This window comes from Aplidium turbinatum, chromosome 8 (genome assembly GCF_918807975.1).
Source record: "Aplidium turbinatum chromosome 8, kaAplTurb1.1, whole genome shotgun sequence".
Taxonomy (NCBI): Eukaryota; Metazoa; Chordata; class Ascidiacea; order Aplousobranchia; family Polyclinidae; genus Aplidium; species Aplidium turbinatum.
The window spans coordinates 13,703,825-13,721,006 of NC_137479.1; the positions used below are offsets into that span (position 1 = coordinate 13,703,825).

Here is a 17,182-nt window from a genome sequence, read left to right on the forward strand (position 1 = left end):
GATTTAACGTCTGCAGACGTTGAATCAATGTAAAAATGACTGATTTTGCTGCCTGAGACATAGCAAAAATCTACCATTTTGCGTCGATTCAATGTCATCAGATGTTGAATGCACCCAAAAACAACATAATTTGCTACGTTGACGCAGCGTGCGTTTAGCTTAATGCGCTTGCAAACAGACTCGATGTCGCTTTCGAAAGTCGAAACCTTTGCAGAGAATTGTCGCGGCAGTGAATCGCTTGCTGTGAAAATGAACTTGAAGTCTCGGCCCGAGGTAACCACTAACCAACGCAACAAGGGCTGGTACAAACCGCATTGCGCACACGCGGCATAATCAAAGCAACAATGGACTCGCGCAAACTGCATGGCGCACACACGACCGTTGCCATAGAAACCCGATCAAAGGCGGGGAATATGCGCATCTTTTGTTTCATCTGCAACACGAAAACGGGCGTTTTACAGCAAATTGAAACTTGAAAGCTGGTCAGCCATAAGTTGCGATATTGTAGTGAAAAGGGAGCATTGTCAAGTCGAAAACTTAATCAAACGTCTCTCCGTAACTATTTTTCAAGGGCTGTTTACGGATATCAGCAACTTTTAAATTTATTCAAGGTGACGTGCTGTTGCATTGATGTAAACATGAATGATTTTGCTTTCAACAGGTATATTTTCAAGCATATGACCAAGTTAGTATTTTCATTCCCTTTACAGACAATACCTTTTAGTAAACCTTTTCGTCTCTTGTTTTATGCTAATAAATCTAGTTCGTTGCTAAACTTTATGTTGTGCTTAGCTTAAAGAATCGCAGTCCATCAACCGCTAGCCAACGCAGACGCATAGCATGTGTTTTGGTCGAGTTTTGTTTATAATAATTAACGGTAGGTCGTACGTAGCGATAACTCCGAGTGTGGCAATAAAAGCAATCCTAGTGTGACGACATAATTACGTCATCCATCTGCGTGACATTTCGCTGAATTTACGTTGCTGCTGATGAAACACGCTTTCGCCCCCACGGCCAAAAAAATAGTTAGGCGCCTATGGTTTGAGGGTTATTTAGGCTTGGATTTCAAAAGCAAATGCTGAAAGTTTGCATTTCACTGTGTACATATCCAACCTGTTGGATATCATAAGAGTTGCCATTTTCACGGTTTTCCCACTGTATTGGGCTAGTTTTGTTTTAGAGTTGAGAAAAACTTTGGCAGGTGCCGGAAAATTTTGGTTGTTGCTTTTTTTCACGTTGTTTTGTTCCCTTTTCACCAACAGTTATTTTGGTTTTCACTATATTTTGTACAGCTTTGTCATATTTTGGGCTTGTTTGATCACTTGTGATGATTGGGCTACTTTTCAGTAGCAATTGGGCTGGTAGTTTTTAAAAACATCTGGCAACCTTGGTTATCATCATTTTGAGAAATATGTTTTAAGTAAATATTTCATGACAAACCAACGCATGTTGTCACCTTTTCCAAGAGTTATAGGGCCTTTCCAATTTCCATGGACCATAATTCAAGAAATGCCATATTGGGAGTCATAGGGGTCTAATGAGCGACTGAGCGTCTGCTTTTACACCGTTGCTGTGTATGTGCAATTGTATGCCATTTATTATTTGTATATTTTTTATTTGTTGTTTGAATATAGACATTCTTGTCCGATGCAAATAAATAATAAATTTAAAATATTGCATAATCACTGTTATTTTTTAGATCACATATAAGTATTTAAAACATATTTTTTCCAGTTGATCAATTACGCTCACGTGATTTGAAATGTTTCGAATGTTAAGTTCTTATGGCATAGCGATGATATGTACATTAAACTGGTTAACGACAGGTGAGAATTATATTGAGTTACAAATTTTGTGCATAAATTAGCATTGAATTTTTGTCTGACTATAAAAACATAGACATTTCTTTCACTGTTCAGTTTTTTGCTATTATGGAATTAAACTATGTTGCTGTTCGTATAGATCAGCTAAAATAAACATAAGTGTAGTTTTATTGATGAATGTTAATTAGAAATTTGTAAACCTAAATAAAATGCATATAATAGACTGAAAAAGTATTGGATCAGGACATTCTGTTGTGGGCGACTTGTCGCTAGACCGCTGACTGCAACTGACCTGTAGCAGGGTCATCTCACCATTAGATTGTACTTTGATTTTTGCAGATTTTTATGCCTTTCACAGATACTTTTGTTTGCCAATGTTTAATTCCTATCACTAGGCACTTGCTGCAACACAAAAGTTATCCATGTTGTTGTAATGTTGTATAGGGCCATAGGCTACCCATAATTCATTTTATACTAAATCTTTATCTTTGTGTACCGGTACCATGACTTCCTTTTAAGAGATTTGTGTTTATTTAATTTTTTGCTATCTCAAATAGAAGTGAATAGGCTTGCACATATCAAAATCATTATATTTGTTTTTATGTTTTTCTCATGTGTTTAAATGAAAATAAGCTGTGCCACATAAAGTAAAAGATATGCTTAGCAAGTAAGTTTCCTATAGCGTAATTTATGTATATATACTAGTATACTATTATATACCTTATTTGACACTTGTCAGGAAACGATGTCATCCCTACAAAAGTGGACATTTCAAAGGCAACTGAAACAAATATGATACTTCTCAATTGTACTGTCTCAAATAGTAGTGCAACACTTACATGGAGTTTCCAGTCCTCATCTTCTGAAGATAAAAAAATGATTCCAACTAATAACATCACTTTTGTGATTTCTTCATCTGATCAAACTGGAACTTATGATTGCGCAGTTGAAGGCTCTGTCATTTGCAAGTTTATTGCTTGGAGTAGGTTCTTCTAAAATTTGTGGATATCAGTTTTATTGTGTTTTCATTTGCAAGTTATTTTGTTGAAAGTATTGTGGTATTTTGTTATAAAAAAGTTCACACTGTGATTTATGATTAATTTTGATTCACTCTCCAAATGTTGTTAATTTAAATTACATAACACGTATGAATGGATTGCTTGCAACATTTGGAGTTTTATTCGGACAGCATTTGTGTAGCGATTAAAGCTGTGAAGTAATTAGTTAATTATTATAAATGGACGGAATGGCCCGTTTCGGCTAGTCCGATTAGGCTAGTTCTCTATTCGGCTACAGTTTTGAATTGTATTTTGTATTTTATTCCACAATATTGTTTCTTTTATAGTTGAAATTATCGAAGCTTTAGATGAGTGGGGTTTAGACCTAACCACTAACCAGGAGCAGCAAAAATGGTTATTGCAAGTGGTGTTTCAAAGATAAAACACTTCGCGAAAGAGATTTATATCATATCATTTAAAGTTTTTAAATGGACTTAAAGAGTGCCAAAAGCGAAAAATAGCCTACGTTGCTCTTGCCCGCGAAACAGCAGCTGATCGCATGGCTTTCTCATACGGTATGGAAATTTCAAAGTAGATGATTGAGTAACTTATGCTGCTGGAATAGTCACGTAACTATTCACTGCATTAAGTAAACCAGCTAAATTAGATGCGCTATTTTCAACGCGGTTTTTCCGCTGTGAGATCAATTATGATTCAACAGAACGCTTGTTTTGTTCGCAATGTGTGAGAATTAAATTGAAAACCGATAAAAAAAAGGTGTTTAATAGTCTTGGCCGCAGATATTGCCTGCATTAACGACGTCTCTTACCGCTATTATCACCTAGCGAACCTGACATCATTGTTTTATGCGACCGCTTAGGTTTGACATCGACTTCAACGATCATGGAATGTTACTTAATAAGAACGATTATATCCTACACGCAAAAATAAAAAAATCGATTTCTTAAAACAGCTCTTTCTGTTTTGTCTCGTGAGCTTTGCATATTGCTCAACAAGTGCATAAAGTTTACAATTGACAAGAAATCATTAAATTTGAAATTTAAGTTCGAACCACTGGAAATAAACGTATTCAAAACTTTTACTTTTCGACGCCGTTTCAAACTCCGTAGTCCGTAACCTACGTCAACAATGATTTTGCGGCAGTAAAAATGCGTTCATTTTGAAAACTGCCGAGCTGGAGACAATAGCTTGTCCCAGGTCGGAATGGCCCGTTTCGGTGAGTCCGATTCGGTGAGTCCGATCCCTTAACGGGGAATTTTTTCAATTTTTTTTTTTAAATTATTGGGTACCGTAGCCTAATTATCATTGCCGTTTTAGGGTTAGAGGTTAGGAACTCACCGAATCAGACTCACCGAATCGGACTCACCGAATAGTAGCAGACCCGTCCCAGGTACCGTATGTATACGGAATGGCCCGTTTCGGTGAGTCCCATTCGGTGAGTCCGATTCGGTTAGTCCGATTTGGTGAGTCCGATCCCTTAACAGGGGATTTTTTCAATTTTTTTTTTTAAATTATTGGGTACCGTAGCCTAATTATCATTGCCGTTTTAGGGTTAGAGGTTAGGAACTCACCGAATCAGACTCACCGAATCGGACTCACCGAATAGTAGCAGACCCGCCCCAGGTACCGTATGTATCAGGGTTGAGAAAAACCCGGGTTTTTTTAAAAAAGCCCAACCCGCCCGGGTTTTTTTAAAAAAACCCGGGGTTTTTTGGGTTTTATTGTTTTTTTTTAAAAAAGATGCAAAAAAAGTAGATTCATGCTTATTTCACCTCAAAACTACTTTTTACGAGTGAAGTGCCTTTCACTCACAGTACATGCTTGCATAACTCAATAAAATAATGCACTAGGGCTGTTGTTGCTTGAATGTTGCATCATCCATTAGTTTCAAGATCAAGTTGGATGTTGCATCATCCACTGATTTCTATACCAAGTTGATGCTACCGTGGTAGAAATCACATTATTGCATCATTTGTTTAGATTTGAAGGCAAGGAGCATTTATGCCATCATGTTTAAATATTTTTTATCATTTATATATATATTATATATAGTAATGGATGAGCAATTGAGCGATTGCGTGGCCAATTAGGCAAATGCTCTGAAATAGCCATGCGTTAGAATCCAGAATCTGTAATTGGTAAATAGCCTCCTAAATTGCATTTCACATCATATATACAGACTACAGTAGAGTAGTACTTTCACCAATTTAACTATAAGGCCTTCTTGCATAAATGAGTTTTAGTGTAGTATACACAAAGTGGCATTACTTGATTTTTGTGTACTGTGCAATATCCACTACGTTTTCAGTTTATTCTTGGAAATTACTTCACAATCACATCCTTAAGTCCTAATTTAAAGTTTGTTGTAAGTGCCTTGTTGTGTTTTTGTAAATTTTTTTAATTTTCCAATAAAAACTGGACAAATATGATGCTCTGGGTTTTTTTTATGGGTTTTTTTAAGTGGGTTTTATTAAAAAAAACCACCCGGGTTTTTTTGGGTCGGGTAGAATACCAACAACCCTGGTATGTATACGGAATGGCCCGTTTCGGTGAGTCCGATTCGGTGAGTCCGATTCGGTTAGTCCGATTCGGTGAGTCCGATCCCTTAACAGGGGATTTTTTCAATTTTTTTTTTTAAATTATTGGGTACCGTAGCCTAATTATCATTGCCGTTTTAGGGTTAGGGGTTAGAAGTTAGAAACTCACCGAATCAGACTCACCGAATCGGACTCACCGAATAGTAGCAGACCCGTATGTATAGGTTGAACCTGTCTTTTTGAGGTGAAATTCACTTGTGAACATCTTGACTTATACTCGAGTATATACGGTATTTGATAAAAGACTGTAAAGACTTTCGATAAAAGACAGAAGAGAAAACACTTTGCTGTTGTTAACGCTTTGACGGTAAGTAATTAGCAAAACGTGCGATACAAGGTTAATAAAACTGTTAGCGGGTTTCCACTCTGCTTGAAATCATTATTTTTTGCGTTTTATTTCGATAACTTCACTGTCTTGATCGTTGTTATTCACTCGCACGAAAAGGAAATGAATCGGCTTGTTTTCCAACTGTTCCTATTATGAGCTAACAATATCAAAATTTTTACCACTAGGCGACAAGCATACTGCATCCGTAAAACTAATCCTTTCAAGCAGCGGTTCTAATAAATTCGGTTTGCGACCTAGGTGTCAATATAAACAAGACACTATAAGCTTAATCAAAGACTACTTTAATTGAGTAAAATAGCAATATGGTTATGACGTCATCACCTTTCTCGTCCCCTAAAGTTTTTTGAAAAGTCGGTGCCTATGACATCATCATCATAATCCATCGTCGGTTTGTTCCCCACTAGTGGGGGTGGCCGATTGTTTCCGCGCAGCAATTGTCTTAATCCCTTTTCTCCATTTCACCCTGTCCCTTGCATCTTCCTCCTTCAGTCCGACTTTTTTAAACTCATCCTTCACTTGTTGTTTCCACGTTCTTCTTGGACGACCGCGTTTCCTCTTCCCATCCACCTTTAGATCTAGTGCCTTTCTAAGAAAACTTCCTTCTTCCCTCCTTATCACATGTCCATACCATCTTACTCCATTTGCCCTTGCCAGTTGGTCTATGGTCTCTCTCATCTCTAGCATATCCAACAATTCTTCAGTCCTTTTTTCCCTTCTCGTTTTCACCCCACACATTGCTCTTACCATTGACCTTTCCGTTCTTCTCAGGATTGCCAGTTCACTCTCTCTCAATACCCATGTCTCGCTACCATATAGCATTGCAGGCCGCACACAGCTCCGATATACTTTTCCTTTCATCCTTAGTGAAAATTTTCTGCCATACAACATTTCCCCACATTCCCCGAACTTTGCCCAGCCCAATCTTGCCCTTGTTGTCACCGCTGCTTCACATCCACCACTTCCATTTATCCGATCACCCAGATAACAGAAGTCTGTCACTGTTTCGATGCCATGGCAGAACTCATCATCATGGCCTTCCACTTCATTCCTTCCTTTACTGCATTTCCCACAAACAAAACACTTCGCCAATCTTGTTGCGACTCTCTTGACATTAGCACATCTTGCATGTACCCACTTTCCACATTCCTTGCATTGCATTGAATTTTTCATCACTCTCTTGCCACATATTCCACAGGGATCTACTTTGCTCTCAACAACTGTTCCTTCTGCTCCACTCACCATCACTTTTGTTTTTTCAAGATTCACCTTCATACCCTTGGTTTCAAATGCTTCTTTCTATTTCTCAAACTTTCTCTCCATTCCCTCCATACTATTACTTGTCAAGACCAGGTCGTCTGCATACAAAATTTCACTCAATAAGCCCTCCCTCACTCCTTCAGTTACAACTTCAACCACAATAGCAAATATCAGAGGTGACAAAACTGATCCCTGGTGTACACCAACCTTCACAGAAAACTCGTTTGAATAATTTGATCCAACTCTCACTTTTGTTCTTGCATCCTCATACATAGACATCACAGCTCTCACTAATACCTCCGGTATACCTCTTTTCCTCATTGCCCATTCCATCACTTTCCTTGGTACTCTGTCAAATGCCTTTTCTAAGTCGACGAAACACATATATAGTTTTCTCTGCTTCTCTCGGTATTCTTCCTGCATTCTTCTCAATATAAACAGAGCATCCACTGTACCTTTTCCTGGCATAAATCCAAACTGCATATCATTTAATTTCACCAATGTTCTCAACCTCTTTTCTAGTATTCGCTCCACAATTTTCATTCCATGCTCTAGTAGTTTTACACCTCTATATGCACTGCAACTTCTCACATCCCCTTATCTCTTGAACAGTGGAACAACAATAAGTATCTATGCTTCCACTCCTCCGGCATTCCCTCTCCATCTAATACCCTTTGGCTAAGTTGTAGCATTACTTCAATTCCCAACTCTCCACTTGCTTTTATCATCTCTACGCTCACTTCTGATGGACCAGCTGCTTTATGCAGTTTCATTTGTCCCATTGCCTCCACCACTTCATCACGAGTAACCTTTCCCACTGGACCCTCCACCAGATCAACCTCTGTCATATGATCCCATACATTCTCCTTATTCATAACATTTTCCATATGTTCCTTCCACACTTCTCCTCTGCTTTCCGGGCTGAAATGCAATTTCCCATCTCCACTCCTTATACATCTTCCCCCTACAATATCTTTCCCATCCTTTTTACAATTCAAAACTGTAGCCGAATAGAGAACTAGCCGAATTGGACTGTAGCTGAATAGGGAAATAGCCGAATAGTAGCAGACCCGTAAATGGACGTAGCCTACTGTAGAATAACTAGTCCTTATGTTCATCTTGAAGAATGCCTTTATCTGTCTTTCTGAGACATGACTACATGCTCTCTGTTGGTATTGGACTGAAGTTCATGTTAGAACCAGGCACATACTCTTACCTCATTGTCATGCAACCAGTTGCAAAATTAGATACTCTTAAATATTAAATATTAGTCCTCTTTAGATGAAGCGATATAGTTTATCCCACTGTTTTGTTTGTTGATTCAACTCTGCAGTGTGCCACCAATAGAGAATTGTTGTTTTTTTAATGAGAAGTGAATAGAGAGCACTGATGATTGTAGCAATGGTCTTTTTTCAGATTTTTCTAAACCATTTATACCTCATACTGGAAGATCAATTGTATGGACAGAAGGATCTGTAAATCAGACTGTGGAGTGTTTTGCTTTTTCATATCCACGTTCTTCCATAACTTGGACAGTTGATTTCACTGATAGCTTGGTATGTATGAAGGCACAAATGCTTAATGGAAAACATTTGTTTGTTGTTTTATTGTTTATCTCAATACCAGCTCTTGAATTTTTTGTCAATTACTCAGCTACCAGTATTGCGGAAGACTTTCTGATATAGCTATAGTTTAAGTTTAATACACACTATCGAGAAAGATTTTTGTTGGCTGTTTTTTACATCTTCGAAGCTTGTGCAATGTGCGTTGTATTCCTGTAGTTGCAAAGATATGCTCTGCATTCAGTGCGATTGAAACCTAGCTTATGAAAGTAGTTATTTCGCAAAACAAGATTTTAGAATATCTTGTTGTATCTAAAAATTAAATCTAAAGTAAAACTTTAACACCTTCTCCGAACTGAAGAAGTTTAAAGTTAAAGAAATTTTCTTGTTGAAGTTGTCACTATGAAGAGAGTAAATCAATGAAACTGCAAAATCAGACCATACATTGAATACACTTGACCTGGAAAATAGATAGTTTGGTTTGGGAACATTTTTTTGGATAGTTCGTCAGGCATAAATAGGAATAAAAACTTTGATAATCTCCCACAGACTTCAATCATAAGCTTCACCAGACGATATGCCAAAGTTTAGAAAAATAAAAATCCACAGCTATAAAAAATAGCCTCAAAATTAGGCAAAGTTCTAGAACGCAGAGTTTTTAGAATTTTGTAATCCCTTGGCACACTGGCACAGTTTATGTTTACGGGTAAAATGCATCTCAGAAATAGCTATATATGTAATTATGTATATATTGTGTTTTAATTTCCATAAATCAATAAAAATTTTAAATGTTGTCACTGAAAAAGCAGTTTTATGATGAAAAACATTTCAGAATCCCGTGAACTTATCTGGAACTGACAGCAACAAATTTTCTATCAAAGAAACTGTGCCTGGATGGTCCATTTTAACTGTATCTATTGTGGCGTTTTCGGACAGAGGTACCTACAGCTGTATTGCTGAAAGGAAAGAACCAAATTCTACAGATTCAGTAAGTACCTTAGTAGTTTCTGGTTTAAGTGCATGTGCACATTCTGCGTGATTTTGCTATTCTTGATGATTGAAGTCACATCCAGTTATAGCAATTAAACATGTGTAACAACCTGTTTTTTTTTCGCTGAGACTTTTCGGTCATTTGTCCGAAATGATTTGTAAAATTCATTCATTTTTTATTTATTTTGGTCATTTTTTCTGATGAAACTGTTTCCTTTCAAGTAGCTGATACATTGATACAAACCAAAATTTGCATTTCCTGACTAGCTACAACATTAAGTTTCGCTGAGAAACGTTGTCGTGTTTTATCTGAGACAAGTTAGAACAGACAAACGTTTCTTCAACGTTCATCAGCGAATTGACTATATATTTTTTCGGACATTTTGACCGAATTGACTTTTCCGACATTTTGCTAAAAAATCGGTCAATGACTGAAAAAAAACCCTGGTAACAACGGTTCATAGTTACGCTGCCCATGGTAAAATGGTTTTCTGAAAATATGTGTATAAGCTACAAATTTATGATTAGTTTTGATGTAAATTGTCAAAATGCAATCCGGAAATCTTTTTGGTAAGAAATTTCATGCCTATTTGATTGGTATTCGTACCCTTAGTTTTATTCGAATAGAAGCTTAGGGTTCGACAACCTATTGCGTGCTGTCTGCAATCCTCGGGTACTAAGCATTGTTGCAAAAAAGTTAATGTCACTGTTACTTTATAGCTTGTAACACAGAGAAAGTGTATTTGTGTAACTAAGCTTGGTACACTCGGGATAGGGATGGCCTGAAGATTTTTCTCTCCGGTATTGATCTTGAATTATAATTGCCAAACTTGAGCGATAATCCCCCAAGGCTTTGATTGTTGTTACAGTTTGGTAACATTCTAAATTGGTAACGTCCAATGACATTGAAACATGCCGATCAAAAGAACTGATTCTGCTAGCTGGTTCTTTGAGACAGTTGGCCTCTTTTGTGGCGGGCACACAGAGTTCATGGCCGTAGCAAATTCTTCAATGTTTTTCAACACTTACGATTTAAGATTGCAGAGTTAAGCTTTATTTTTGTAATCAATGAAATTATCTTATTATATTTTGACATACATAAGGCATATTTGACATACATAAGATCTGATATATGAGTGGCTCTCAACCGAAGCGATTTCAGGGAGTCCGTGAAAATTTCCGAGTTTGGAGTATGATTAATAAATCACGAAATTAAAAAATTGGTTGGTTGTGCTTTATTTGTGTATTACCGTGATTTTCAAACTGTACTTCCCAACGAACTTGTGCGATGTCCTTTGAAAGTTTAAAGGTTTGCACAAAGATTTTGTTTCTTAACGAAAAAAGTATCATATAAATGGATTAATTTTTTAATAAGGCTTTGTTCAACTTAATTCATTTGATCAATGCTTAACTTAGAAATGCAAACGTTAGTCAGCAGTCTTCTTCTTCTCAGCAGTCAGCAGTCTATCACCACTCACAATTTTGCAATGACAAACATTATAACGAATTAATATTGATTAGAAATGAAAAAACGGAGAAATTGTTTGTAACGGTCGCAAAATGCTATTGATTTTTGATAAAATCTATTGAAAAACATCAAATCAACATGTAGATTGCTGATTTTTGATGCTGTGTGCCAACATAAAGCTCATAACATAATTTCGTCAATGTCATCAATCGTCATAAGTGCGTTGCGAGTTCAGCAAATTTTTCTAAGTGTGTCGTTTCGAAACTTATGAAACATTTGATTCCATTATAGGAGAAGCGATATACCAAAATTTCAGATAATTTTTTTTTAAGGGTCCGCGACCGCTTCGAACGTACCAAAGGGGTCCGCCAAAACAAAAAGGTTGAGAACCACTGTGATATAAAGTATGAATGTTTAGATTTTATGGTAAACTTGTGGTATATATTGGAGCAGAAATGTACCAGATTGTAACACGCTTTACACTTTTCTTCAAAGGCTCATGTGTTGATTCGCATTCATGGGAGGTTGGCTCCATTGTGGCCTTTCTTAGGAATTGTATGTGAAATTCTTATCATCGTTTGCATCATAGTAGTTGTCAAAAGGAAATCAGCAACTGCGGAAAAAGGTACAGTACACAAAATACAGTTTGCCTGCTACACAGTTTTGTGTAGTTTGCCTGTGTAGTATGCCATGTGTAGTTTGCCATGTGTAGTATGGTCAAGTAGTAGTTTACACAGTTTGCCTGCCTGCTACACAGTTTTGTGTAGCAGGCAACGTTGGAAATCTCTTTTTCGTAAGGTTTCATATCTTACGTGCTCTTTTTTGTATGTGCATTGTGCAATTGCGTTTTGCTTGATATTGACCATGACCTTCTTTGTTTTTTTTTTCTAACTGAAGATGGCAATGATATTGACATAAAACATTGCTTTAACAAAAAAATTGGCAAGTGTTGATGGTAGTTACCTACCATATGTTTCATTGCTTATATAAAGCTGCAGCTGATTCAATAACATTGGGTTGAGGACACTGAAACTTTTTGATTACAGCTCACGCGTTTTAAAATTTAATTGAAATATCTGGACACTTGTTTCCAAATCAGTCATTGCCAGCCTCTGTTTCTCAACTGCAGCCTGCCAGCAACGCAGCGGGATACACGACTTTATGCCGTGGTCCGAATGACGCGATCCTTAGTCCGCAAAACACGAACGACGTAAGACATGAACGACGCATGACCTAAATGCCGCAATACATGAATGACGCGAGATTTGATTATTTTGTACTGAAATTAATTGTTCTTTTGAATTCGGTAGTAATTTCATTTGTCACGATAGCAATTTCAATTTTTGCGCAAACAAAAATATATAAAAAAATGTTTTCCACTAAACAAAATAAAGATGAGACTACTTGGTTATTTCTGACTAAAATGCATTTTTTTGGGTTTGTTTTTTTAATACGGTAATAATTTTATTTGCCGCGAGTGCAATTTTCATGTTCTCCATAAAGAAAATTATAAAAAATTTTCCATTTAACAAAATAAAGATGAAGCTGCCACACTAATTCATTGGTTGGTTTTCAAACCTAATAGACACGTCTGCAGGGAACTCTTACTAATCAGAAACGTTTGGCAAACTCGAAGTGTAAGTCTGGCTTCCCGCAGTTAATCTCGTTCCTTGCTGCTTCAGGAACAACACAAGAGGTCAGTTGCACTATTTTGTTTTCGAAGACCGATAAAGTTTGGACTCGCTGTCAAACAGCGTTTCATGATTAAAATATAACTGTCTGTATGGCGACGGTATTGGAAGCCCACGATGACATCTGTTTTCTGTTTATTTAGAGAGTTATTCAAGGGAATGCAGTGACGTAGCCAGCCTACGAATCTGGCGTTGGCAATTGCCGAAGTAATCTAACAAAATATAAGAACAAATAAAACGGACTTTACCCATTATCCAATAAACATTATTTGTTATAAAATGTGGCCATTTTCACATTGTACGCAACACGAAAAGATTCAGAGGCTAACAGAGAAGATTGAAAACATATACGCAATTACACTGTCATGTGAACAAAAATAATACTGTGCTGCGTAAATTTTAAAGTTGCTAAACTGTTAACGGCTCCGAGTGTACTTTTCAATGCTGAATTTAAAAATATGATCTGTTTTCTTTCCTCAGGTCTAGATTTTGGGCGAATTGAAGTGAGAATTGTGACATCATAAAAACGATTGGGCAGTGGAATTAAGTTTTCATGACATCACAACGACAACTTTGTGCATAATGACGATCAAAAGTAGCATGATTAAAAAGGCAAGCACCAGAACCCAACCATAGAATCGACAAGGATGAAAGTAAAGCATGAGCTCTTAGGAACAAAAGTGTAAATTTCTAAAACTGAAAATTAAAATTTCTTCCTTGTCGATTTTATGGTCAAGTTCTAGTATTTACCGATTAAAAATGTGATGGAGAAACAACTTGACCTGAATGAAAAATCTGTTTGCATTTTTGAATTAAACGCAAAAAATGATTCAGAAACAGTTTTTATACTTTTCGAAAAAGTTTTCAAACGCAGCACAATGTGATTAACATTGGCGCTGATAAAGAAAAATAGACAAATCAATGTGACAAAACCATAGTTTTACCGCTACTACTATCCAGCAGTTTCCAACCTTATTCTGCTCATGGCCCATTAAACTGGGAAGATTTTGGTGGTGGCTCATTAACTTACGCAATGAAAAACTCGAAGTGACGATAACACAAAATATTAATTTACTGAGAAGATTGTTGATGCATCTTGTCCTGAATACTTTGAATTCAGGGCGCAATCGATGAAAGTGCTCAGCGTATGTCGTCTTCAACATAAAGTCGGTTGCGCTGCATAGATTTTACAGTCAATAAGGATGAGAACAGACTCACACAGCCATGTTGCATTGCAATTTGCAAGACAATAGTTTGTCAACACAGTTTCTGCTGATACGTAGAAACAATGAATGAAAGAAACAAAGAATTCAGTGCCTGAATGTATGAAGATTGTTATGAATTTATTCTTCTGATTTATGTCTGGCTCGGTGACTCACTGGAAACAGCGTCATTGCCCCCCGGTAGGGAACCACTGTACTATGCAAATGAAACTGCTACTGTACTTTAAAAAAAGCAAATTAGTTTTAGGGAGAAATAGCCAAGTTTCATCTTTATTTTGTTAAGTGCAAAAAGCAATTTTATATTTTTGTTTACAAGTATAAAAAATGAAATTGCTACTGTGACAAATGAACTTACTAGCGTGCTCAAAAGAACAATTAATTTTAATACAAAATAATCAACTCTCGCATAATTCATGCATTGCGGTATTCTGGCTTTGCGTCATTCGTGCCTTGCGGCCTAGGGATCGCGGCATTAAGTCCATGTACCGACGCAGTGCTGAATGACAAGTTTTTGCACATTAACATTAATTGATGGTGGTTTATGTACGTTTTCTCTTGTCGTACCCCGAGGTAGTTTGGCTAAGGTCAGGGCAGTCGTTACCTGCTGTCCTTGACGTTCAGTTTAACCTCAGCTTCCCAGCTGTGTAAGCCTTCTGTCACTTATGGTTTCACTATACGTGCAGATGATGATGTCCCATGCCATTGTATGACATAGTGCATTTTGACTTAATATGATGCAAATTGCAATCTTAAATCAAGAACCCACAATTGAATGCTTAAATGTGTTTTAAATAACAGGCCTCGGAAGCCCTTTCCAAGACTCCAACTCTTCTGAAACTTCTCAGGATGCGATCAATCCAAGCGTCAGATTTCGAGGTGAAAGAAGTTGAGATCTTTGACTCGATTCGAGTTTATTTTGTCCGTCAATCAAAAGTTACTGTATCAATTTCTTCCGTACTTTTGTTCTATCAAGACGAATTATGAGCATGCTTAAATTTGATGTCATTGTTTTCTCGTACACACTTGTAGTTTATTTGTCAATACATATAGTTGCAGTGTTGCTTCGGAAATGTTTCTCCGAGAGTTTGTGAAGATCTGTTAACCTACGATAGTAAAGGAAAAAAGTATTTTTGAAATTAAAATCTCCGTCAGACATCATTGCATTGTACAAACGTTCTACTTGCTGATGTTCGGCGATGTCTAATCTAGCTAACAAAATTAATCAATCCACATTGATTTAAGGGAGCAGATGTTTAATAAATGAAAATACGACTAATTTTGTTGGCTGAGTTGGTTCTAACATTTGGATTATTGTTTTTGCATAACCCTTACTCACAATATTTTTTTTATATCGTTGTGGAACATTGCAAACAAAACTACGCGTAAAATAACATTAAAGCAAAGTCATATAGAGCATGTTTTGTTGATCGAGCTGTTTCTGTCATGGTTGTCTTTCATGACAAATTTATTTTGTTGAGATCTTTTTATCTTTGTGCGCGACAACAAAAAATGGCGAGGTCTGCGCGACCATAATTTTGACGTCATGCGCGTGCTGTTGTTGCTGACAAGACTGGCGACGTCACTGTCTTCTCTTGTGTCAATTGTTTGAAAGCCAACTGTAAGAAAATAACTAAAGTCATCAAAAAAATTAATCTCAACAATCTCAGACTGCAAACTAGTCGGTTTTTTACATTGATGCAACGTTTTCAGACGTTGAATCAATGTAAAAAAAAACAACTAATTTGCTGTCTGGGTTATTCTGGCCCTTGATGGTTAACGGTAAAAACACCGAACCAACTTTCTACTCGTTTGTTGTTTGCTAATAACCTTTACCCCGACGTGATGACTTGAAAATAAGTTCAAGTTCAGTGATAATTCCACGCACATAATCATATGTGTGATGCTGATAGACAAGCATCGCGCAATGTGAACTTCAGCAAAAGTTCAACCTCTATCATTCTGCCTAAAGTTAATTAAGTAATAGCACAAATGCGCAATGCATGACCTCTGATCGATTTATTAAGCAAAAGCCAAGCGCTATACAACTAAGCGCTGTTGGTTTTACAAATGTTCAAGTATGATTTAAATTGAATAGCATAAATTGTATGTCATTTAGCGAACTGTATGGTGCAAAAGTCGTCATACAATTGCGTCACTTTTTAAATGACTGCATTGTCATCAACGCCGCCGGTTCAACTGAGAGAAACAACGGTGGCGTCAGCACAACACAAACTTGTCATCGAATAGTGATTGTCGTCAACACAACGTTTGTTTTCGTCTAAAACTCAATGACATATTTGTATAGTCAGTGTTTTGGTACATTTGTTGAATGTTGTCAAGACTTATTTTAATGCTGGCTTGTGGCGTTGAATAGCTCGTGATTGGCTTGAAACATATTTTCTTTTTTGATATCCTGTTGTGTTTGAGTTTTCAACCACAGATGGATTCTCAACAGACTGAATTGTTTAATCGACCGCAGTTTAAAAACATTCTTTTTGATTTTCGAATCATATCTCTTCACACGGAGTGTTTTGAATGCAGTAATTACATCAAATATATTGCTTGTAAGCTTGGGCACGTTCCACAGATGGATTCTCAACAGACTGAATTGTTTAATCGACCGCAGTTTAAAAACATTCTTTTTGATTTTCGAATCATATCTCTTCACACGGAGTGTTTTGAATGCAGTAATTACATCAAATATATTGCTTGTAAGCTTGGGCACGTTAATACACATCATTATTTTTACTGCCTGTTTTTTGAATTTTGATCATTGCATTTGCGGTAGCAAACTTCAAACTTACCTGTTTTGTCATCTTTCTTTGCCTGATCTTATCTCGTTATGTGCAAGACCAGAACCGTCGAGCAATTTCACATGTATCGGGGTAAATTGAAACGACTTTCTAAATGAATTTTATTTGCATCGTTTTTTTTTTTTTATTCACTGTCATCAGATTCTTGTTCGTGTATGTGTATTCCACCCAAATCGTGTATGTGTTCCTTGCGTGGATTTGCGCATGGTTTAAGTTTCTGCGTAATAGAATTCGTTTCCCAAAGAAAATTAGTTTTTATGACTCGTGCAACGTCGAGTAGTAACGGTAGCTACTCACATACTGTATTTATACTGTATATATATGGCGTCGCTTAAAATTTTATTTTACCTATGGTACAATGAAGCGCTTTTGCAAAACTGCTGATTTTTT

General features: G+C 36.8%; 1 protein-coding gene across 1 annotated transcript; it reads left to right on the plus strand.

Moving 5' to 3' along the window:
* Nucleotides 1-1,697: 1,697 nt before the first annotated feature.
* Nucleotides 1,698-15,033, plus strand: LOC145775077 (neuroplastin-like). Its single transcript, XM_082586273.1, has 6 exons — nt 1,698-1,826; nt 2,563-2,805; nt 8,462-8,601; nt 9,440-9,595; nt 11,561-11,690; nt 14,778-15,033. The coding sequence occupies exons 1-6, from the start codon at nt 1,763-1,765 to the stop codon at nt 14,867-14,869; spliced, it is 825 nt and encodes a 274-aa protein (XP_082442399.1). The 5' UTR covers nt 1,698-1,762; the 3' UTR covers nt 14,870-15,033.
* Nucleotides 15,034-17,182: the final 2,149 nt, after the last annotated feature.